Source organism: Phyllobates terribilis, unplaced genomic scaffold (assembly GCF_046119375.1).
Source record: "Phyllobates terribilis strain yellow unplaced genomic scaffold, ASM4611937v1 Scaffold_3__8_contigs__length_932513732, whole genome shotgun sequence".
NCBI classification, from domain to species: domain Eukaryota; kingdom Metazoa; phylum Chordata; class Amphibia; order Anura; family Dendrobatidae; genus Phyllobates; species Phyllobates terribilis.
The window spans coordinates 783,956,759-783,982,796 of record NW_027362763.1 but is presented as its reverse complement, the minus strand read 5'-3'; the positions used below and the strand labels follow the sequence as shown (position 1 = coordinate 783,982,796).

At 40.4% G+C, this 26,038-nt stretch overlaps 1 protein-coding gene across 4 annotated transcripts in view; it reads right to left on the bottom strand.

Annotated features, from left to right (window-relative positions):
* The window catches only part of PUS10 (pseudouridine synthase 10), a 94,883-nt gene that overhangs the window by 884 nt on the left and 67,961 nt on the right, over positions 1–26,038 (bottom strand). For 3 of the 4 annotated variants that reach the window (XM_073672382.1, XM_073672378.1, XM_073672380.1), the window contains 8 exons: positions 15,922–16,047; positions 15,569–15,625; positions 15,411–15,487; positions 10,236–10,288; positions 9,962–10,079; positions 8,569–8,711; positions 5,299–5,398; positions 4,230–4,316 (listed from right to left, as the gene is read on the bottom strand). In XM_073672382.1, the coding sequence (XP_073528483.1) occupies positions 4,248–4,316; positions 5,299–5,398; positions 8,569–8,711; positions 9,962–10,079; positions 10,236–10,288; positions 15,411–15,487; positions 15,569–15,625; positions 15,922–16,047 (743 nt within the window). In that variant the 3' untranslated portion in view covers positions 4,230–4,247. The remainder of the gene's footprint in view (positions 1–4,229; positions 4,317–5,298; positions 5,399–8,568; positions 8,712–9,961; positions 10,080–10,235; positions 10,289–15,410; positions 15,488–15,568; positions 15,626–15,921; positions 16,048–26,038) is intronic. The other variant, XM_073672379.1, reaches the window with a different exon arrangement.

Genomic DNA, 26,038 nt, shown 5'->3' with positions numbered 1-26,038 from the left:
CCTCCGAAGACCTCCGTTTCGTTTGAGGACCTGGGGTTGCTATGGCAGCTGGAGGTCACATGACCGCCTCCAGCTCTGCCATATATGGTGTCCTTCCTGTCTGACTTCAGCCTGTATGTAGCTGATACCAGACAGGAGACTCTGACTGAAACAGTCAGTGAAGATCTCATATAATGTAATATATGTGTATTACATTACATGAGATCAGTGATCAGAAAAATAAAAATTAATGTCCCATACAGGGACTAAGTAAAAATGTAAAAAAAAGTAAAAAAAAAAGTTTTTAAACTATTAAAAAAAAAAATCACAAAATAAATAAAAATAAATAAATAAAATATTAAACCAATAAATCCGTAAATTATTACAAAACCAAAAAAAGTACACATATTTGGTATCGCCGCGTCCAAAACAACCCGAGCTATAAAACTGTCACACTAATTAACTCCTTCTGTGCACACCGTAATAAAAATAAATAAAAAACGAAGCAAAAAAAATATGCTTTTTCATCATATCGCCAAACAAAAAGTGGAAAAAAATGCGATCAAAAAGCAGAATAGAAATAAAAATGGTACCACTGAAAACGTCATCTTGTTCCGCAAAAAAAAGCCGCCATACAGCTCCATCAGCCAAAAAATAAAAAAGTTATAGCGCTCAGAATACAGCAATGCAAAAAAAATATTTTTTTTTCTATAAAATTGTTTTATTGTGTAAAAGCGCCAAAACATGAAAAAAATACAGTAAGTGTAGTATCGCTGTAAACGTACTGACCCGAAGAATAACGCTGCCTGATCACTTTTACCACACGCAGAACGGCATAAAAAAAAACTCAAAAAACAATTCCTGAAGTGTTTGTTTTTGTTAACTTTACCTCCCAAAAAACGGAATAGAAAGCGATCAAAAAATGTCACGTGCCTAAAAATGGTTCCAATAAAAATTTCAACTTGTCCCGCAAAAAACAAGCCATCACATGACTCTATCGGCCGAAATATGGAAAAATTATAGCTCTCAAAATATGGTGATGCAAAAACTAGATTTTGCAAAAAAAGCGTATTTTAGTGTGTGACAGCTGTCAGTCATAAAAACCCGATATAAATCTGGTATCTCTGTAATCGCACCGACCCGAAGAATAAAGTAATCTAATCAGTTATATCACACTAGGAACGGCATAAAAAATAAATAAAACAAATATTATTCACCTGCTACTGATTTGTTTATTATGTCTCCCAAAGTTCCCAGTAAGGCTCTGCTCACATTTATCCTGTGCTCTGCGCTGAGCACTTACACCAGAGTTTCCGTGTAAATCTCTGAAATACGTGATTCAGCCAGAACCCATGATGGAAGATTCCCTGTAATGAGGCAGATATAGGCCACTGTGGATGCCGTCTAGCCTGGGATCCCACGGTGTCATTTGTTTTAGGCGTGCATAAAAGTGCGGTTGGCCACAGTTTTGTGCACTTCTGAAAAAAAGGACACCACTAAACAGAGGCCAGACGGAGTCCAGAGTAACTCTGCTGCCTCATTACAGTGAATGGATCCTGCAGGGGTTTCATCTGAATTACATCACTTGGAAAATTAGATGGAAACCCCGATGTAAGTGCTCAGCCTAGAGCGCCGGATAAATGTTACGTAAAATGTTCCCAATAAAAGCTTCAACTCAGTCCTCAAAAAAAGCTAGTCCCCACTCAGGTCCATCATCTGTTAAAAATATAAGGGACTTCCAAGTTACTGGTAGCAGAAAGGCTCTGGAAAAGCAAAATGGTCCTTGCCCCCCAAAAGAAATTCAGAAAATTTTGTGCTCCCAAATCCAAATGCCTATTCTACAATAATTTGTTCTCCAATTGTCAAATAGCGCTCCTTCCCCCTCAAATCTCACCGTATGGCTAAGTGGTACGATACAGCCACATATGGGGTATTGCCACTTTTAGAAGAAATTGTGTGACACATTTCGGCACCATTTTTACCCATTGCCCTGTGTGAAAATGTAAAATCTGAGGGTAAAACATTTTTTTTGTGGTAAAAATATAATTATGCTTTTTTCACTGCCCAATGGTATAAATTTAAAAATTAAAAAATGCTCACTACTTCCCTAGATGAATTCCTTGAGAGGTGTAGTTTACAAAATGGGGTCACTTGTGGGGGTTTCTGCTGTTTTGGCATGTCAGCGACTCTTCAAATGTGACATGGTGTCTGCTGCCTATCCCAGCCAACATAGCGCTTCTTTCTCTTCCGAACCCTGCCGTACACCAAAGCAGTGGTTTTCACCCACATATGGGGTATCGGCGTACTCAGGAGAAATTGTACAACAAATTTCATGGTGCAATTTATCCTGTTACCCTTATGATAATGCAAAATTAGGGAATGAAAAACATTTTTTATGGGAAAAATGTGAAAATTTTATTTTTACGGCTCAATATTATAAACTTCTGTGAAGCAGCTGGGGGTGCAAGGTGCTCACCACACATCTAGATAAGTTCCCTAAGGGGTATAGTTTCCAAAATGGTGGCACTTGTGGGGGGTTTCCACTGTTTAGGCACATTAGGGGCTCCCCAAATGTGACACGGCGTCCGCTAATTATTCAAACAAATTTTACATTCAAAAAGTCAAATGGCGTTCCTTCCCTTTCAAACCCTGCCATGTGCCCAAACAGTAATTTGCCTCCACATATGGGGTATCGGCGTGTTCAGGAGAAATTGCACAACAAATTTCATGGTGCAATTTATCCTGTTACCCTTATGATAATACAAAATTAGGGAATGAAAAACATTTTTTGAGGGAAAAATGTGAAAATTTTATTTTTACGGCTCAATATTATAAACTTCTGTGAAGCAGCTGGGGGTGCAAGGTGCTCACCACACATCTAGATAAGTTCCCTAAGGGGTCTAGTTTCCAAAATGGTGGCACTTGTGGGGGGTTTCCACTGTTTAGGCACATTAGAGGCTCCCCAAATGTGACATGGCGTCCGCTAATTATTCAAACAAATTTTACATTCAAAAAGTCAAATGGCGCTCCTTCCCTTTCAAACCCTGCCATGTGCCCAAACAGTAATTTGCCTCCACATATGGGGTATCGGCGTGTTCAGGAGAAATTGCATAACAAATTTCATGGTGCAATTTATCCTATTACCCTTATGATAATGCAAAATTAAGGGATGAAAAACGGTTTTGTGGGAAAAATGTGAAAATTTCATTTTTACAGCTCAATATTATAAACTTCTGTGAAGCACCTTGGGGTTCAAGGTGCTCACCACACATCTAGATAAGTTCTCTAAGGGGTCTAGTTTCCAAAATGGTGTCACTTGTGGGGGGTTTCCACTGTTTAGGCACATCAGGAGCTCTCCAAACGCAACATGGCGTCCGCTAATTATTCAGACAAATTTTACATTCAAAAAGTCTAATGGCGCTCCTTCCCTTCCGAACCCTGCCGTGCGCCCAAACAGTGGTTTTCCCTCACATATGGGGTATCAGCACGCTCAAGAGAAATTGCACAAAAAAATTTGGGGTCCATTTTTTCATGTTACCCCTGTGAAAATAAAAAAATTGGGTCTAAAGTAACATTTTTGTGAAAAAAGTTAAATGTTAATTTTTTTCTTCCACATTCCAAAAATTCCTGTGAATCACCTGAAGGGTTAATAAAGTTCTTGAATGTGGTTTTGAGCACCTTGAGGGGTGCAGTTTTTAGAATGGTGTCACTTTTGGGTATTTTCTGTCATAAAGACCCCTCAAAGTGACTTCAAATGTGATGTGGTCCCTAAAAAAATGGTTTTGTAAATTTTGTTGGAAAAATGAGAAATCGCTGGTCAACTTTTAACCCTTATAGCTCCCTAACAAAAAAAAATTTGGGTTCCAAAATTGTGCTGATGTAAAGTAGACATGTGGGAAATGTTATTTATTAACTATTTTGTGTGACATATCTCTCTGATTTAAGGGCATGAAAATTCAAAGTTTAAAAATTGCAAAATTTTCAAAATTTTCGATTTTTTCACAAATAAACGCAAGTGATATCGAAGAAATTTTACCACTATCATGAAGTACAATATGTCACGAAAAAACAATCTCAGAATCAGGGGAATACGTTGAAGCGTTCCAGGGTAATTACTTCATAAACTGGCAGTGGTCAGAATTGAAAAAATTGGCCCGGTCACGAAGGCAAAAACAGGCTCTGGCGCGAAGTGGTTAATGAGATCCTCCAGCTGTAAACATAATTATCCACTGATGAATATTGTAATATACCTTAAAAAGGGCAAGAGCTCAGTTTATTTGATCCCCTTTCACACAAAGTAAAAAACTGTCTGCATGCAGTAGCCACCAGGGGGAGCTCTGTGAAGACACATGTAGACAAGTTACCCAGTGATGGTTAAAAGCAGTCAAAATATTAGCATTTAACTCTACGGGTATGTAAAAGTCAGCAGGGGATTTGGAGCTCTGCATTAGGAAAATAGTTCCAATCAAAGACAGGCAAACATATTATGAAATTAATATACAAATTAAATTATTTTCATTGTTAGATATTTATTATAAATAAAGCACTGAAGAAATCACAGGTCATGATGAAAACCGCTCAAAATATTATGCCTCGAGGGTAAAAAAAGAAAAAAATATTTTGAGATCTTATAAAGTGGAATGGTTTATATTGGCCCACCAAGGTAATCAAATGTACTAAGAGAATATAGTTGGATGGTAAGGCCATGTGCACACAGAGATTTTTTGAGGCGTTTAGCAACAATGAGTTTTCAAGTGGAAACCACTTCAAGAATTGCTCATTCTTTGAGAATTTTTTTGGTGGAGTTTTTCATTTCCTCACGCATATTGGAAAAGTTTTTTGCAGCCTTCTGATTGGACATTGCCTATTTTGGAGGGATTTCCATCAGGAGCTGCTCAAAGAAGTGGCATGCACTTTCTTTATTCCCACAAGGTATTTTTCAAAATCTGAAGTGGGAAAAAATGCTCAAAAGACTGAACAGCAAAGTGGTTTTACAATAGAAAATGAATAGGGAGAAGCAATTCTTTCTCTGGAGTTTTTTGAAGCGGACCCGCTTTTATTTACATACCCTAGGGGTACCAGCTGCAAAACACACATCATCAGTTAAAAAAGATTGTCCAAAATAGACACAACTTTACATATATGCATATTTTAGAGTAGTTTGGCAGCCTTTTCTTAAAGACTCAAAGCTTTACGCTGCTGAATATATTTATAGACCACCAACATAATCTAAAGCAATATACACAGAATATACTGACACATATTCATTCCTACTGCCAGGAGGACACACAACATTACTGCACACATTTCATCACTAACCTCCACATCCAGCTCTAGGATATCAGCTGTAGTTTTCATCATGGAGCCAATATTTGGAACAGTTCTCCCAAAGTCACCATGTGCAAACTCCTTTATATACCTGCATTACAGTGAAGGAAGTAAACTTTGCATAGTGGAACTGCCCTCATCTGTACAGGACCCGATCCTTCAACATAAGGTGAACATTTTATTATTAGAGTACTTGGGTGCATGAACTGACAAGTTCATGTGATCCCACCCTAGGACCCCAATATACCAGCACACTCCCACCCTAGGACTTCCATATACCAGCACTCCCACCTTAGGACCTCCATATACCAGCACTCCCACCCTAGGACCTCCATATACCAGCACTCCCACCCTAGGACCTCCATATACCAGCACACTCCCACCCTAGGACCTCCATATACCAGCACTCCCACCTTAGGACCTCCATATACCAGCACTCCCACCCTAGGACCTCCATATACCAGCACCCCCACCTTAGGACCTCCATATACCAGCACACTCCCACCCTAGGACCTCCATATCCCAGCACTCCCACCCTAGGACCTCCATATACCAGCACACTCCCACCCTAGGACCTCCATATACCAGCACTCCCACCTTAGGACCTCCATATACCAGCACTCCCACCCTAGGACCTCCATATACCAGCACTCCCACCCTAGGACCTCCATATACCAGCACTCCCACCCTAGGACCTCCATATACCAGCACTCCCACCTTAGGCCCTCCATATACCAGCACACTCCCACCCTAGGCCCTCCATATACCAGCACTCCCACCTTAGGCCCTCCATATACCAGCACACTCCCACCCTAGGCCCTCCATATACCAGCACTCCCACCCTAGGACCTCCATATACCAGCACCCCCCACCTTAGGCCCTCCATATACCAGCACACTCCCACCCTAGGACCTCTATATATCAGCACTTCCACCTTACGACCTCAATATACCAGCACTCCCACCTTGGGACCTCCATATACCAGCACTCCCAACTTCGGACCTCAATATACCAGCACTCCCACCTTGGGACCTCCATATACCAGCACTCCCACCTTGGGACCTCCATATACCAGCACTCCCACCTTGGGACCTCCATATACCAGCACTCCCACCTTGGGACCTCCATATACCAGCACTCCCTCCTTGGGACCTCCATATACCAGCACTCCCTCCTTGGGACCTCCATATACCAGCACTCCCACCTTGGGACCTCCATATACCAGCACTCCCACCTTGGGACCTCCATATACCAGCACTCCCACCTTAGGACCTCCATATACCAGCACACTCCCACCCTAGGACCTCCATATACTAGCACTCCCATCTTGGGACCTCCATATACCAGCACTCCCACCCTAGGACCTCCATATGCCATTTTCAGGAATATGGAGAGGAGTTATTTAAAGTTAATTTCCTCCCAGTAGCCGGGCTTTCAGAGCATTGGCCAGGCAGCTTTAGAACTTTATTAACTTGCAGATTAACCCCACATCTGCAGAGATGTGACAGGTTCCCTTTAAGGTATATCATTAAGATGCCTGACCTGCAAAAAGGGACAAAGAACAGAGAGAGTCAAGTTCATGTGCTACTGTATAGAAACTGGTTGGCTTTGATGATATCGCCTACCTCAATCTTCCGGAATGCCTACTGGAATCCAACTTGTCATTTTATGTATTTAGTTTTCTGTTTTGCACATTGGAATGTACATTGTAGTTTACCTGGTTATTCCTGAAATACCATCATCCTACCCTCACTGTCGTCTCCTTCTACCTTTCCTTTTCTACTTTTATTCTGGACTTCTTCCTCATGCAAATGTGATGTTACAATTGATTCTTGTCACACTAAGGCCTGGGCCACATGACCAATAGTGTAAGTCAGTGTATAGCTGAAGCATGACGGTGACTTAAGGTTTGTGTGGGTAATTTTTGGATGGTGGCCAAGCTGAATGTGAAAATGCATTCTGTTCTTATAATTCTTGAAGGCAACACACATTTTCTGAAGGACCATAAAATGTTTTCAAACCCCACAAAGTTTCTCTTGGACAAAATCAAATTTCAATTTCGCTTAGAGACTTGAAAAGGTAAAAAAATTAAATAAATAAATTATGTTTCCACCTCAATAAAAAAAATTATCTTCTAACATGACATAGACACACATCCGATGACGTGCTGTTCGTGTCACCTGACCTCTGCTAGCTAATTAATGGTCTTAGTGCGCATCACTTCTGGTCTCATCGCTTGTGGTCTTGGCAGAAACTGCTCTGACCCTGGAGGGATAAGATCATTTGAGTTTGGCCCAGTTTTGTCTATTTTTTAGCATGTCAGGCGCATTATAGTTTGGCCAGCAGCTAGCTCTCCTGACTCTCCCATACACAGGAACACTGACTCTGCTGCGCGCTCATGAGATCCCTATGAGAGAGCCGCTGCCAAACATCTCTGGCAACAGACGACTTCTTTGAGTACAAAAGGATCACCAGTTCAGAATTGGACATGCCGGATCCTCATCTCCCCAACAATCTTCTGTCGGTGGTCTCCATACACATTAGACTGCTGGTCAAAGTCATCAATATTGGTGGGCTTGGCAAATGTTATTCTAATGTGTATGGGAGGGGAGCCTTAAGACTATGAAAACTATGGACAACGGTAAGTTAAGAATTGAATGGATCCTGGATTTCTTTCTTCAGATTAATATTATTACAAGTTACGGTTACCAGTTTTCGGGAAATGGATCCTTTATCCATGTATTAGGACTGCCATGTTTGTAAATCTGAATTTTTCCCTAAGATGAGGGAAACAAGCCTCAGTCTTATTAGGGGGTTGCTCTCTTATGGATCAGCATTGCAGGAGAATAGATTACTAATTGTACTCCTTTTATCAACCATAAAAATTAGACATGTTGTCGCTGCCGTGTTCCTCAGCTCCATAAACCTCCCAAGCAATGTAATTCCAAAGCAAATGGAAGACAGAAATGTTCAGCTTAGATTTCACTTGTGCTCTGCTCTCTCAAAATAACAAATGAGAGTAGATTCTGGGCTTGTCCCAATCTCTGTAGCCTATTAATGATGGCTACAGAATAGCTAAGAATGACTCACAGGCCTTTTTCATTCAACTCCTAACTTTCAATCTGACTATAATGATCCAGGATTTGGGGAACCAGTGTTGAATTCCTGTCCCTTCCCTGGAAAGTAAAGCACGTCACTTAAAGGAAAACCTATTTCTGCTAAATATTTTTTAATGCCATTGCAGTAATTTAGAATGGATACGTCCCAGCTTGTGTCTTTAAATACAGGCGGAAATGGTGTTCATCCACGTACTCCGTTTTCATAGTGTGAATTATTCTGGATCGTGAAGCCAGGGGTCGCCTGTGGAGGACTCGAAGGGGAGTTTTTTGTATGAGCTTTAACTCCTGTAAATGATATATTGTATATAAAACAGTTCTGTAAAACACAGTATGTATCAGGAATACATGAAACTGTACAATAATTGCTATTTAAGGTTCAAAGTACAACTTATACACTTACAAAGTTCTCTCTGACCAAACACCATACTGGCAATCTTCAATGTTGAAATCTTCAAATGAATTCTCCATTTACCAATTTTTACATGATTTTTCCTACGCTCCATAGCTCTTCTCGACTTCCCCAGTTACCTAGACTTCTTGCCCCATACCTTCCCCTTTGTGTCTCAAATGGGGCAGCGGGGGCTTCCTTGGAAATCTTTTTCTTACTTAAGATTTTTTTTGTATCGGCGCTCCTAGTCATGACTTGAACATGCTTTCCCAAGGACCCTCAGTCAGACATCTATGGTCCTTTGTGGTTTATTATGAGATGGTAAAGTTATTATATGTTATATAATTTGCTTATTCACCAGTCATTTGTATGGGCCTGGGGGTCACTGATAATTATGACTATGTTCGGAGCTCATTAACCATCTTTATTATTTTATATATTATACTTTGACTATAATATATCTGAACATCTTCCAAATAACATTAAAGTATAAAGTTATTCAATCATATTAAAGGGCATATGTCAGTAGGCTTAACCCTCCTAAGCTGTCTATATGGGTATGTAGGTAATAGAAAATTTAATAAAATGATACTTTGATATATGCAATCCGATGTCTTATTCCAGAGTAATCCACATTTTTCTTAATATGTAAATAAGCTGTTAAGATCTATGGGCCGGACATAGATCTCCCTGAGAATCAGCCTTTAAAACTTATATTAAATGAAAGTGGGAGTTACCAGTGTGAGACATGTAGATCAGGACTGTCAATCATTATATGTTTCACACAGGTAATGCCCACTTTTATTTAAAATGAGCTCTGGAGGCAGATTCTCGCGGAAGTCTATGTCCGACCCACAGATCTTAACAGCTCATTTACATAATAAGAAAAACCTACGTTTCTCTGGAAGCATTCATTGGATGGCAGATATTAAGATATTATTTTGTTCAACTTTCTATGACCTACATGCCCATATAGACGGCCTAGGACGGTTGATCCTACTGACAGATTCAGTTAAGATACAATGCATCATAGACCTCCTAGATATGCCAAAGCACTACACAACAACAAATTCCATTTTTTCAATAGTCTCATTCCAAGGCAGGAATCAAACATTATACAATACTAGTTGCCGTATATAATACAAACCTTCAAGTCATTGAGAAATTCCAGGTCTTCCTTCCCCATGGTCCTTTCTGTCCAGATAAGTGCACTGTAGCACTTAGTCTTCTCTTCTTCACCTTCCTTCATGTGTGCCACTGCCTCCCTTCAGTACAATCATATATTTCACATATTATCCATCACAAAATCATTTCAGACAAATGTTTATTCAATAGCGATTCTCCATTGCATGCACTTAACAACTGTCCTTATTAATCTGACGTACAAGGCAGAAACTGTGTCTGAAAGTACAAATTCTTACCTAGAAACAATCTGCAGGTCCCGGACTTTGATTTTGTCATTGTTATTTATTTTCTGCCACATGAAAAATAAGGAAAAAATGAACAAACATATATTTTCTACATCTGTTAGCAAACTGTTATACATTAAAGGTTAGAGCTCAAGGGCCAGATCTTCAGGGGAGGGACACATTTTTTCTTGTCTGAGTGCTTCCTTGAAAGTGCAGCATGCGGTCAGAAATCTTACAGTACTGTTGTGGTGCGCTGTCAGAACGTACAGACTTATTCACGTCAGAGTATGGGTCTACAAAAGATATTCTACGGGCAGCACGGTGGCTCAGTGGTTAGCACTGTTTGCTTTGCAGTGCTGGGATCCTGGGTTCAAATCCCACCAAACACAACATCTGCAAGGAGTTTGTATGTTCTCCCCGTGTTTGTGTGGGTTTCCGCCGGGTTCTCCGGTTTCCTCCCACACTCCAAAGACATACTGATAGGGAATTTAGATTGTGAGCCCCAATGGGGACAGTGATGATATTGTCTGTAAAGCGCTGTGGAATTAATGGCGCTATATAAGTGAGTAAAATAAATAAATATTCAGCTTTGCATGCGTCAGAAGTAATATTTTTCCCTTTGCAACAATATATGAAATTTACAGCATAGTAAATAATTTGGCATATTTTTACACGTCAGATTACAAATTTGTTCTATTATCATTATCAAATATAGTATTAAAGGGAATCGGTCAGGTTTTTGCTATGTAATCTGAAGACAGCAGGGGATAGAGGCTGAGACACCAAGTTCAGGGATGTGTCACTTGTCACAGTAGGTACTGTTGTTTACTAATGGTGAAGGATTTATCACTAAGAGATTAACATTGTTGGACTGGTCCGGCAACTAAGCACCTCACTGTCTATGCATATTGTATATACAGAGCCTGGTGGGGGCGAGTTTAGCTGTGGTGTGGGTGGGGTTAGCTTCCTCAGCTCTGCTTCATTCTAAATCTAAAACCTCTGTGTGAGAACAGCGGCACCCAGTAATCTAAGTTATACATTGCTGGATTCAGCTTCTCTTTGCATACATCATGCCATCCATGTGCTGCCTGTTTTGAAGGACTGTTTGATATGAGAAGCCTGAGAAACCTCCATCAATTATTTTTTTATCCAAGAAAAATTGATGAAACTCTGACCAAACTCTGATGGTAAAAACTGAGAGTGACCAAACTTGGACTGTTTTCTGCATACAAGAAAAATCACCGATGTCTGAATAAGCCTTAAATCACCGTACTTTGCCAAAGTACACCCAGCTGCTGGGGTATGTATTCAGCTATATAGCAGTTTGTTTTTATACGCAGAGGATTTTTTAGTGTGCAGTAATAAAACAAGGGTCCCAGAATGCCCTGACTGAGGTTATGTGATATTAGAGAAAATTACATTACAGGGAGGAAGGAGGTACAAGGAGAACTACAATTCCCAGCATGTCCAGGCTACGTGACAGTGATATTACAGGGAACTGTCTCCCAGCATCCCCCAGGTTCAGACAGAGACACTAACCACATGAGGAGATGGTCTGTTTCACTTTCTTTCCCAGTCTCTGCACACAAGCAGAAAGGCGGCTCTGATCTGTGAGGACTAGTAGCACAGTAGGGGTGTACTTACCTATTAGAGGAGATTCTAGCTACAGTACAGTATGCCTGCTTGTGCTATGGCAGCCATACCGATGTGTGTGCAGTAATAGAAGTTGCGCAAAATAAAGCTTTGCTTATACACATATATCTGAATTGTCATTTAATTCTATGCTGAATTAAAGGGGTTTTCCCACGAAGAAAAGTTCATTTTAAAAATTGTCTGTGTCTGACCATGTACAGAACATACCACAGCTCCTGGGCAGGGAGGAAGCAAAGGACAATACAGGCATTACAGCAGGGGATCGCAGAGGATTCATTTTGTGAGGTAAAACATTTCACTGCCTGTTTTTAAACAATATTTTACCTCACAAAATGAATCCTCTGCGACCCCCTGCTGTAATGTCTGTATTGTCTTTTGCTTCCTCCCCTGCCCAGGAGCTGTATGTTCTGTACACGGTCAGACACCGTTATTCCCTCTTACATGGTATGTCCGCCTTTTTGATATTGTCACACAAGGTGTGGGAAAGACTAAGTGCAATACAAAGGGAAGAGGGAAAGGGAGCCCAGACGATAGGGAAAGGGGGAGTGGAGACCTCCTAGGCTGATCTGATATCACCCTGTCTCCCCTATTGTCCCTATATTGGTTCTTCACCAATCACCGTGCAGGAACCTAAACCCAGTATTTCCCTAGCGCTTGGCCCTGGATAGGTAAGGAGGGGATGAGCACTAGTCAGTCCCCACTAACAACTAAAGACAACAAAGGAGACAGGCACGGGGAAAGTAAATTAGCTTGAGCTGACTTCAGCGAGATAACACCAAATGTCCTCCTAGCACCAAAGTGGAAGTAAGCAGACTGCAATTGCTTCAAGCCTTCACAAGAGTGTATGTGAATATCACCGGCACCTGCCAGTAGCAAACAGCAAGTATTTAAACACCTAGGCCTGGGTGTCAATTAGCAGGAGGGAGGTAGCCGGTGGGTTCTAAAGTGAGACAGCTTCTAAGAAGGTGTCTGTAATGCCAAACGAAGACATCTTCTGCAACCAACTGCAGGGCGACTGTCACATCTGTCACACCCGTGACAGATATTTGCTGAGAGTCTCTTATACTTACCATTTTTGACACTTACTTGTATTTTTAATGACCTTGTTGCTATATCTATACACAGACCTATAAATTTGATTTTGGGAAGATAACATTACTATTTATATTATACCCGCTCTCTATACGTTTGATTGTGAACTATCGTTGTTCATGCCCCCTCCATTTTTTAAGTGTTTTAAATCTATATGTATTAATAAAATTATGAGGCTTCTTTTTCATAGCCAGTGTTCAAGAGTTTTTTACTCGAAACACGTATGGCATTTTTTATACACACCACCCCATAATATATGCTTTGTCGTCTGAGATGTCCATTTTTTGTCTTTTCTAGAAGTTTTTAAAAGGATTAGCCAATAAAGTTTGTTGAATTTTAATTAATTGCCCGGTGTGTTGAGCTGCTTGACCCAGGCGCTGTGCAGCAGCGAGGACTCCGTGCTCCATGCCAGACTGGGATTACATCTCAGGGGTGAGCTGACATTTTCGCTTTATTCATATTAATAAAATTATACCTCTTTTATGAAATCTTCTTGATTTATTTGTGGTTATTCACCCTATTGGTAGGATTTCTAGTAGTCATATAGTGAATATACACATATGTAATGTTTTATTATTCATATTTATGGTGCAGTTACACCGATAGGCAGTGTAACCCAGAGGCTATAGTGGATACATACATACATACATACATACATACAGTGCTGGCCAAAAGTATTGGCACCCCTGCAATTCTGTCAGATAATACTCAGTTTCTTCCTGAAAATGATTGCAATCACAAATTCTTTGGTCTTATTATCTTCATTTAATTTGCTTGCAAAGAAAAAACACAAAAGAGAATGAAGCAAAAATCAAATCATGGATCATTTCACACAAAACTCCAAAAAAGGGCCGGACAAAAGTATTGGCACCCTCAGCCTAATACTTGGTTGCACAACCTTTAGCCAAAATAACTGCGAACAACCGCTTCCGGTAACCATCAATGAGTTTCTTACAATGCTCTGCTGGAATTGTAGACCATTCTTCTTTGGCAAACTGCTCCAGGTCCCTGATATTTGAAGGGTGCCTTCCCCAAACTGCCATTTTGAGATCTCTCCACAGGTGTTCTATGGGATTCAGGTCTGGACTCATTGCTGGCCACCTGAGAAGTCTCCAGTGCTTTCTCTCAAACCATTTTATAGTGCTTTTGGAAGTGTGTTTTGGGTCATTGTCCTGCTGGAAGACCCATGACCTCTGAGGGAGACCCAGCTTTCTCACACTGGGCCCTACATTATGCTGCAAAATTTGTTGGTAGTCTTCAGACTTCATAATGCCATGCACACGGTCAAGCAGTCCAGTGATAGAGGCAGCAAAGCAACCCCAAAACATCAGGGAACCTCCGCCATGTTTGACTGTAGGGACCGTGTTCTTTTGTTTGAATGTCTCTTTTTTTTTCCTGTACACTCTATGTTGATGCTTTTTCCCAAAAAGCTCTACTTTTGTCTCATCTGACCAGAGAACATTCTTCCAAAACATTTTAGGCTTTCTCAGGTAAGTTTTGGCAAACTCCAGCCTGGCTTTTTTATGTCTCGGGGTAAGAAGTGGGGTCTTTCACGGTATCCTACCATACAGTCCCTTTTCATTCAGATGTCGACGGATAGTACGGGTTGACACTGTTGTACCCTCGGACTGCAGGGCAGCTTGAACTTGTTTGGATGTTAGTCGAGGTTCTTTATCCACCATCCGCACAATCTTGCGTTGAAATCTCTCGTCAATTTTTCTTTTCCGTCCACATCTAGGGAGGTTAGCCACAGTGCCATGGGCTTTAAACTTCTTGATGACACTGCGCATGGAAGACACAGGAACATTCAGGTCTTTGGAGATGGACTTGTAGCCTTGAGATTGCTCATGCTTCCTCACAATTTGGTTTCTCAAGTCCTCAGACAGTTCTTTGGTCTTCTTTCTTTTCTCCATGCTCAATGTGGTACACACAAGGACACAGGACAGAGGTTGAGTCAACTTTAATCCATGTTAACTGGCTGCAAGTGTGATTTAGTTATTGCCAACACCTGTTAGGTGCCACAGGTAAGTTACAGGTGCTGTTAATTACACGAATTAGAGAAGCATCACATGATTTTTCAAAGGGTGCCAATACTTTTGTCCACCCCTTTTTTAGGTTTGGTGTGGAATTATATCCAATTTGGCTTTAGGACAATTCTTTTTGTGTTTTTTTCATTGAAGACAAATGAAATTAAGAGAATAATACCAAAGAATTTGTGATTGCAATCATTTTCAGGAAGAAACTGAGTATTATCTGACAGAATTGCAGGGGTGCCAATACTTTTGGCCAGCACTGTATATAACTGTGTATATATATATATATATATATATATATATATATATATATATATATATATATATATATACATACACACACACACACACACACACACACACATATATATATATACATACACATATATATGGAGAATGGCATAATCACCTGCTGAAGATCTTTCATGTCTTTCTCTGCCAACTGGACTCTGTGAGGATTTACAAGTTCAATCGCAAATGGCCTTCCTGAAAGACACAAGAGTTCAGTAGATTCAGCTCTTTACTTGCGCCAGATGCTTTTTAATATGAACATACATTTTTACAAACCTCTCCCAAGGGTCCTGACGTCCACGTCTTCTCTTCCGGAAGACGAGAAGTTAAAACCTTAAAAATACAAAGACAGAACGTGGTATAACAAAATAATTCATAATTCCACAAAAAGCATTTTCATTTAGAATATATGACGGAATTTCCTAGCAATGGAGCCTCCGCTGCAGATGTGAATACAGCCTTGTGCTGGTAACGTACGGAGCTCACAGCATACAGCGTGGCGGCTGTAAGCAGAACTGGGTCTGCCCGCGTTTCAGCCTCTTATATAAATAGCCATCTTTTCACAAACTTATCTTGAAAATAGAGCAAAACTGAGACACCTCCCTAGTTTATGGGCATTGTACACTTACTGTCAGCTTTAAACACTGCCATAAGCTGTTCAGTGATTAACTCTTCCACTGAGGACTCCATCTTCCTCTCGCCATCAATAACCCACGGGGTCTGGGGCAGATTCCTTGAATATTTGTTATATCTCCCTGCAAAGTAATACAATAACTTATTTCCACATTTTTGTAACTAAGCAGCTTTATTATAAAAATGGATAATATTTATTCTCAAGCAATCTAGACACAATATCCCATAATGGCAAAATGAGATCCACTTTGTAGAAATCTGCGATTAAAAATAAAAGTTGAAATATCACATCTACATAAGTATCCTGACCTTTCGCTATGACATTCAGAATTGAGCTCTTTTTGCAACCCGTTTCAATTAACCATGATCTATGTGAACGTCCTGATTGGACATGATTTGGTAAAACACAGTTCTATCCTATCTTTACAAGGTCCCAAAATCCAAAATATTAAAGAGAATCTGTCACCAGGTTTTTGCAGCACCATCTGAGAACAGCATTATTTAAGGACAGAAACCTTGACTCCAAGAATGTATCACTTACTGGGCTGCTTGCTCCTGTTTTAATAAAATCACTGTTTTATTTGCTGCCGATCTGCCAAAACTGAGCTCTGTATAACCCTGCCCACTCCCACTCCACTGATTGGCAGCTTCTTTGTACACTGTGCATAGGCAGAAAGCTGCCAATCAGTGGTGGGGGCTGGGTTATACAGATCTCTAGAATATAGATAACTAAATGGCAGTATGTTTACTAGCTCTCTAGTGATAATCTCATGCTGATAAAAGTGATTTTATCAGAACTACAGCAAGCAGCCCAATAAGTGACACATCGCTAGAAACAGGGTCTTTACATTATGCTACTTTTTGATTAGGTGTCAAAAACCTGGTGACAGATTCCCTTTTAGTTAATCTATGATCGAAAATATGGCTGTTTGCATGAGCCCTAATAGATGAATATAAACAATTGAGATGGAAACATTTATGTTTTTCATTTAGTTGCCCAATAATTCTGCACAAATATTCGCCTAAGATAAAACCTCACTTTTACTTTCTTAATCCCTTTACCCCCGAGGGTGGCTTGCACGTTAATGACAGGGCCAATTTTAACAATTCTGACCACTGTCACTTTATGAGTTAATTATTCTGGAACGCTTCAACAGATCCCGATGATTCTTAGACTGTTTTGTGTGACATATTGTACTTCATGATAGTGGTAAAATTTCTTCGACATCACTTTTATTTGTGAAAAAAAATGAAATTTGGCAAAAATTTTGAAAATTTCGCAATTTTCAAACTTTGAATTTCCATGCCCTTAAATCAGAGAGATATGTCACACAAAAGAGTTAATAAATAACATTTCCCACATGTCTACTTTACATCAGCACAATTTTTTTTGTTAGGGAGCTATAAGGGTTAAAAGTTGACCAGCGATTTCTAATTTTTACAACTAAATTTACAAAACCATTTTTTTAGGGACCACATAACATTTGACGTGACTTTGGGGGTCCTTTATGACAGAAAATACCCAAAAGTGACACCATTCTAAAAACTGCACCCCTCAAGGTGCTCAAAACCACATTCAAGAAGTTTATTAACCCTTCAGGTGCTTCACAGGAATTTTTGGAATGTGGAAGAAAAAAATGAACATTTAACTTTTTTCACAAAAAATGTTACTTTAGACCTCAATATTTTTTTTTTATTTTCGCAAGGGTATCATTAAAAAATTAACCCCAAAATTTGCTGTGCAATTCCTCCTGAGTACGCGGATACCCCATATGTGCGGGAAAACCACTGTTTGGGTGCAGAGCAGGGTTCCGAAGGGAAGGAGCGTCAATTGACTTTTTGAATGTAAAATTTGCTTGAATAACTAGAGGACGCCATGTTGCGTTTGGAGAGCTCCTGATGTGCCTAAACAGTAGAAACCCCGGACAAGTGACCCCATTTTGGAAACTAGACCCCCCAAGGGAACTTATCTAGAAGTGTGGTGGGCACTTTGAACCCCCAGGTGCTTCACAGAAGTTTATAACATTGAGCCGTAAAAATAAAATTTTCACATTTTTCCAACAAAAATGTTTTTCAGCCCCTAATTTTGCATTTTCATAAGGGTAACAGAAGAAATTGCACCATGCAATTTGTTGGCCAATTTTTCCTGAGTAAGCCGATACCCCATATGTGGGGGAAAATTACTGTTTGGGCGGACGGCAGGGTTCGGAAGGCAAGGAGTGCCATTTGACTTTTTGAACGCAAAATTTGCTTGAATAATTAGTGGACGCCATGTTGCGTTTGGGGAGTCCCTGATGTGCCTAAATAGTGGAAACCCCCCAAGTGACTCCATTTTGGAAACTAGACCCCTCAAGGATTTTATCAAGTGGTATAGTGAACATTTTGAACCCAGAGGTATGACACAGAATTTGATAGCATTAGGTCATCATATTGAACAAGCTGTCATCAGTCTTGAGTGCAAGTGCTCGCTACTTGAGTTTGCATCGGGTACTCAGGTATGCACAAAGTATCGCGGGTGCTCAAGTGACATGCTCGAGTCCCCACCCGCATGTTTCATGGTTATTAGACATCCAAAAAAAAACATGCGTGGATCGCTCGTGCATGGCAGGCAATCCCCACGAGGTTTTTTTGGCTGTGTAACAGCTGAAAAACATTTGGGGCGGAGACTCGAGCATGCCACTCGAGCACCCGCTATACTCGGTGCATGCCTGAGCACCCGATGCAAACTCAAGTAGCGAGCACTTGCGCTCAACATTAGTCGCTATATCGTCATCATTTTTTTTCTTTACTTCTGAAAAAATCCCAACCCAACACAAGCCAAACCCTAACCCTAGCCCAACCCTAACCCTAGCCCAACCCTAACATTAGCCCAACCCTAACCCTAGCCCAACCCTAACCCTAGCCCAACCCTAACCCTAGCCCAACCCTAACCCTAACTCTAGCACAACCCTAACCCTAGAGTTTATTTTTTACGCCGTTCCTCGTGCGGTATAAGTGATTAGACAACTTTATTCTTCGGGTCGGTGTAATTACAGCGAAACTAGATTCATATCAGGTTTTTATGATTGACAGCTGTCACACACTAAAAAAAACCTTTTTTTTGCAAAGATTAGTTTTTGCATCGCCATATTTTGAGAGCTATAGTTTTTCCATATTTCGGCTGACAGAGTCATGTGACAGCTTGTTTTTTGCGGGACAAGTTGACGTTTTTATTGGTACCATTTTCGGGCACGTGATATTTTTTGATCGCTTTCTATTCCGATTTTCGGGAGGCAGACTAAACAAAAACCAACAATTCAGGAATTGTTTTTCTTTTTTTTTTTATGGCGTTCAACGTGTGGTAAAATTAATAATGCAGCGGTATTCTTAGAGTCAGTACGTTTACAGCGGTACCACATTTATATTGTTTTTTTTAATGTTTTGGCGCTTTTAGACAATAAAAACTATTTTATAGAAAAAAGAATTGTTTTTCATCGCTTTATTCTGAGAGCTATAACTTTTTTATTTTTCGGCTGTTGGAGCTGTATGGCGGCTTGTTTTTTGCGGGACAAGATGACATTTTCAGCAGTACCATTTTTATTTACATTCGTCTTTTTGATTGCGTTTTATTCCATTTTTTGTTTGGCGGTATGATGATAAAACATTGCTTTAAGTTTCGTTTTTTATTTTATTTTTTTACCGTGTTCACTAAAGGGGTTAACTAGTGGAAGAGTTTTATAGGTCAGGTCTTTCCCAACACTGCAATATCAAGTATGTGTACTTTTATTGGTTTATTATTTTTTTTTTCATAAGATTTATTTATATATATATTTTTACAATTTTTTTTTTTTTTTTTTTCACTTTCTGACATTTTTATTACTTTTACACTTTGTCCCACTATGGGACTTTCACTTTTTGCAGCCTGATCAGCTGTATAGCACAGGAATGCAGAACCATTCCTGTGCTATGCAGCCTGTCAGCGCTGCACAGGGAGATGTTACTTTGGTTGCGCACTGCGCATGATCAAAGTGACTTCTTGCCTCCTGGTGACCCAGAAGTTGTCATGATGACATCGGGTCACCATGACAACATCTGGGACCGGACTCAGACGCCGCGGGACGCCGGCAGAGAAGATAAGTATCGCCCTTACCTCCTCTTGCCACCGGAATGCTGCGATCGATTTTGATCGCAGCATTTCAGGGGTTAATGTGCAGGGAGCGGTGCGGGACCGCTCCCTGCACATAGCATCGGGTGTCAGCTGTGACCATCAGCTTGTGTGCGGGGGAAATCGCCAAGGCGAACTAATACGTATCTGGCCCGTAAGGCTCAGGGCCGAGATACGTATTAGTACGCCTTGGGCCGGAAAGGGGTTAAAGCGTAACCGTCGTTTTCATTTTCATTTAATAAATGAATAGTACACATGAAAATAAGTAACTTTGTAATAAATCTTATCAGAGTAATCTGCTTATTTCTCTGCCAGAATTGGTCAGTCATTATCAAAATTCTTAATTCTGAGGTAAAATCTGTATTCAGTGCAGACAGACTTTCCCATTATTGAGATAGGAGATGGCAGTTCGTGCTGATAAAATTCTATGTAGACAGGAGGAGGGAGGAGCTAGAGGTAGTGCTCCTCTCACCTCCTCCTATCTAGATAGAATCTTATTAGTAACAATCAATGACTGATCAATTCTGGCAGAGAGAGATTCTCTGATAAGACATATTACAAAGTTGCTTATTTTCATGTGTGCTATTGATTTATAAAGTAAAAATTAAAACGATTGTTACGCTTTAACCCCTTCCCGAGCTTAGATGTACCCAATACGTCTTAGTCAGTAGGTACTTACCAACCTATGATGTACTGGGTATGTCATGGCGATTTTGCAAGCAGAGGTTGTGTGCGCAATCGCCGCCAGGTGTCGGCTAATGCTGACAACTGACACTCGGCATTAAGTGCCAGGAGCGGTGCAAGCACCACTCCCGGAACTTTAACCCCCTAAATGCTGCGATTGCTAGTGATCGCAGTATTTAGCAGGCAGGAGGAGAGCCCCTCTACTCGTGGATCGGCGACCCCGCATAAAGTCGCGGGGGGGGCGATCGTTGCTAGGGTGACTCGTTGTCGTCAAGTTGGTTAGATCATGCACAGTGCATGATCAAACCTGAGTCAGTGCAGCACTGACAGTTATAAGGCATAGCAATGCTCCAGCACTGCTATGCCTTTTAACAGTTATCAGAGTGCTAAAAGTGAAAGTCCCATAGTGGGACTAAGTAAAAAAAAAAATAAATACATTTTTAAAAATAAAAAAAAGAAATAAAATCACAAAATTATAAAAAAAGAAATAAAAATATATTGTACCCATAAATAAATATTTTTCTGAAAAGAAAACCCCCCCAAAACGGACACGTTTGGTATCGCCGAGTCCGGTACGACATGCCCTATAAAAATAGTTAACCCCTTCAGTGAACACGGTAAAAAAAAAAAAAGAGGCAAAAAATGATGCTTTACCATCATCCCGCCGAACAAAAACTGGAATAAAACGCAATTAAAAAGACAAATGTAAATAAAAATAGTATTGCTGAAAACGTCATCTTGTCGCGCAAAAAACAAGCCACCATACAGCTCCATCAGCGGAAAAATAAAGTTATAGCTCTAAGAATAAAGCGATGCAAAAATAATAATTTTTTCTGTAAAATAGTTTTTACTGTGTAAAAGCGTCAAAACATAAAAACTATATAAATGTGGTGTCGCTGTAATCGTACTGACCTGAAGAATAAAGCTTTTTCTTATCAATTTTACCGCACGCGGAACGGCATAACAAAAACAATTCCTGAATTGCCAGTTTTTGTTCATTCTGCCTCCCAAAAATCGGAATAGAAAGCGATGAAAAAATGTTATGTGTCCGAAAATGGTACAAATAAAAATATCAACTCGTCCTGCAAAAAACAGCCCTTACATGACTCTGTCGGCCGTAATATGGAAAAATTATAACTCTCAAAATATGGTGATGCATTGTTTTTGCAAAAAAAAAAGCGTCTTTTAGTGTGTGACAGCAGCCACACATAAAAAACTATATAAATCTGGTATCGCTGTAATTGCACCGACCTGAAGAATAAAGTAGACTAATCACTTATATCGCACGAGGAACAGCGTAAAAAATAATTCTTCACCAGCAGTTTATTGTTCATTCTGCCTCGGCTCACATTTATCCCGCACTCTGCGCTGAGCACTAACACCAGGGTTTCCATGTAAATCTCTGAAATACGTAATTTAGACAGAATCCCCGGTGGAAGATTCCTTATAATGATGCAGATGGAGGCACTGTGGTCGCAGTCTGACCTGTGAACCGGTGGTGTCTGTCTGGCGTGCATAAAAGTACCGTCGGCCACAGTTTTGTGCACCTCTGAAAAAAAGGCCAAACGGAGTCCAGAGTAACTCTGCTGCCTTATTATTGTGAATGGAACCCTTGGGGGTTTCATCTGAATCACATCACTCAGAGATTTGGATGGAAACCCCAATATAAGTACTCAGCGTAGAGTGCAGGATAAATGTGATCTAAAATGTTATGTAAAATGTTCCTAATAAAAGCTTCAAATCAATTCACAAAAAAGCAAGCCCCCACTCAGGTCCGTCATCTGTTAGCAGAAATATAGGGGGCTTCCATGTTACTAGTAACACAAAGGCTCTGGAAAAGCTAAATGGCTCCTCACCCAAAACAAATTCAGCAAATTCTGAGCTCCCAAATCCAAATGCTCCTCTCCCTTCTGAGCCCCACAGTGTGCCTAAACCGTAGTTAAGAGTCCACATGTTTGGCATTTCTGTAGTGATGAGAGTCTGCCTAATTTACAGGTGCATGTCTCCAGAAACATGAACTGGGCACTACAACGTACTGATCATTACAACGTACTGGTCATTACAATGGCAGTTTGCAATTTTCATGCAACAACACCCACTGCTGCTTGTTTCTGGAAAACACGCATTGAGTCAAAATCGTCACTACACCTGTATATAAATTCCCAAAAAGGTATCATTTCCAGAATGTGGTCACTTGAGGGGGATTCTGCTTTTTTAGCACTTAGGGGCTCTGTATATGGAGTCCACAAACTATTCTAGAAAAATCTGTGCTCCAGGAGGCAAACAGCGCTCCGTCCCTCCAGAGTCTCACCGTATGGCTAAGTAGTACTGTACAGCCACATATGGGGTATTTCTACGTTCAGCAGAAATTGTGAGACAAATTTTTGTGCCATTTTCACCCATTTCCAGTGTGAAAATTGAAAATATGGGGCGAAAACAAAATTTTTGTGGTAAAAATGTAACTATTTTTTTATTCACTGTCCAATGGCATAAAATTCTGTGACACACCTGTGGTGTCAATATGACCACTGCATCCCTAGATGAATTAATTGAGAGGTGTAGTTTTTAAAATGGGGTCTCTTATGGGGAAGGGTTCTGCTGTTCTGGCACCTCAGGGGCTTTGCCATTGTGACATGGCATCTGCAAACCAGTCCAGCAAAATCTGAACTCCAATATGGCGCATCTTCCCTTCTGAGCTTTGCACTGTGCCTCAAAAGTAGTTTTCAACCACATATGTGGTATCGGCTTACTCCAGAGAAATTGCACAACAAATATTGGGGTCCATTTTCTCCTGTTACCCTTATGAAAATGCAAAATTGGGGGCTGAAAAACATTTTTGTTGGAAAAATGTGAAAATTTTATTTTTACGGCTCAATGTTATAAACTTCTGTGAAGCACCTGGGGGTTCAATGTGCTCACCACTAATCTAGATAAGTTCCCTGAGGGGTCTAGTTTCCAAAGTGGTATCACTTGTGGGGTTTTCCACTGTTTAGGCACATCAGGGGTACTCCAAACGCGACATGATACCTGCAGACCATTCCATCAAAGTCTGCATTCCAAAGTGTCACTCCTTCATTTCCGAGACCTGCCGTGTGCCCAAACAGTAGTTTTTCCCCACATATGGGGTATGTTTCATACTCAGGATAAATTGCATAACAAATTTTCGGGTCCATTTTCTCCGGTTACTAGTGATGCGCGAACGTGCTTGGATAAGGTGTTATCCGGCCACGCTCAAGTGCTAACCGAGTGTCTTCAGCATGCTCAAATACTATGTTCGAGCCGCTGCGGCTGCATGTCTCACGGCTGTTAGACAGTCGCAACACATGCAAGGATTGCCTGTTAGGCAATCCCTGCATGTGTTGCGGCTGTCTAACAGCTGCGAGACATGCAGCCGCAGTGACTCGAACATAGTATTCGAGAATGTCGAAGCTACTCGGTTAGCACCCGAGCATGCTTGGATAACACCTTATCCGAGCAAGTTCACGAATCACTAACTGTTACCCCTATGGAAATGCAAAATTTGGGGCTAAAAAACATTTTTGTGGGAACATTTTTTTATTTTCACGGCTCAACATTATAAACTTCTGTGAAGCACCTGGGGGTTCAAGGTGCTGACCACATATCTAGATAAGTTCCCTGAGGGGTCTAGTTTCCAAAATGGTGTCACTTGTGAGCGGTTTCCACTTCTGAGACACATCAGGGGCTCTCCAAACACGACATGGCGTCCGCAAATTATTCCAGAAAATTTTACATTCAAAAAGTCAAATTGTACTCTTTCCCTTCCAAGCCCTGCCGTGCACCCAAACAGTGTTTTTCCCCCACATACCGGGGTATTGGCATGCTCAGGAGAGATTGCACAACAAATTTTGGTGTCCATTTTCTCCTGTTACCCTTGTGAAAATAAAAAAATGTGGGGCTAAAGTAAAATTTTTGTGAAAAAAAGTTAAATGTTATTTTTTTCCTTCCACATTCCATTAATTCCTGTTAAGCACCTGAAGGGTTAATAAATATCTTGAATGTGGTTTTGAGCATCTTGAGGTGTGCACATTTTAGAATGGTGTCACTTTTGTGTATTTTCTGTCATAAAGGACCCCCAAAGTCCCTAAAAAAAAATGGTTTTGTATTTTGTGCTGGAAAAATGAGAAATAGCTGGTCAACTTTTAACCCTTATAACTTCTTAATTTTAAAAAAAATTATGCTTCAAAAATTGTGCTGATGTAAAGTACAGATGTGGGAAATGCTATTTATTAACTATTTTGTGTGACTCTTTGATTTGAGGGCATAAAAATTAAAAGTTGAAAATTTTCTCCAAATTCCCAATTTTTTCACAAATAAACGCAAGTCGTATCGAATAAATTTTACCACTATCATGAAGTACAATATGTCACGAAAAAACAATCTCAGATTCAGTGGGATCTGTTGAAGCGTTCCAGAGTAATTACCTCATAAAGTGACACTGGTCAGAATTGTAAAATTTGGCCTGGTCATGAAGGTGAAAACAATCTTGGGGGGTAAAGGGGTTAATATTAGGCTTATTGGTCAGTGTGGAAATTTCAATATTATAACTTTTGGGGATGTGAAAGAGACCACCGAAACCCCACAACTAAGGAGCCGCTTAAACTTTGGCTTGGTCAGGAAGGTGAAAACAGGCTGTTCGAAGAAGGGGTGAAATATTCAGTTTTCAGGTTCATTAACATATTGAATAACCAACAGCGCTGTTGTTCACAGGGCTGTGCAGTCAGTAAGCCTACCCTCCGACTCCTGAATTTCCCTGACTTCCGACTCTATGACTCCGACTCCACACTACTCACTACTACTCCTCACTACTGAGCGTGTACATAAAGTGCAGCACAGATTCATCTCAACTAAAAGCAGAGATCCTTAAATCAGGAACAGAACATACATTTATAGGACATTTCATAACTTTCCCAAATTCTTATGAAAACATTTACAGCACATCCTGCATTGAGCTACTGAACCCAATTTATTATATATTTTAGGCGTCGGAGTCGGGCCATTTCATACAGGCTCCGACTCCACCTCCACCAAAATGCAAAATACAAATTGCCTAATAATTGTGCACACAGTGTAATACAGGATTCTATACTAGATCTTGGTACGATTACAAAAATCTGCTCCAGCTTTAAAGGTCCAAAAGTAGCCATGGCCTCAATCATTTTTAATAGGAAGAAGTCCAGAATCACAGAGACCAACTCTGGAGCCGGCTGTCCCAATAGAACCAGTTGGTGACTGATGGAGTTCCAGAGGTTCATTATTGAGGTTAG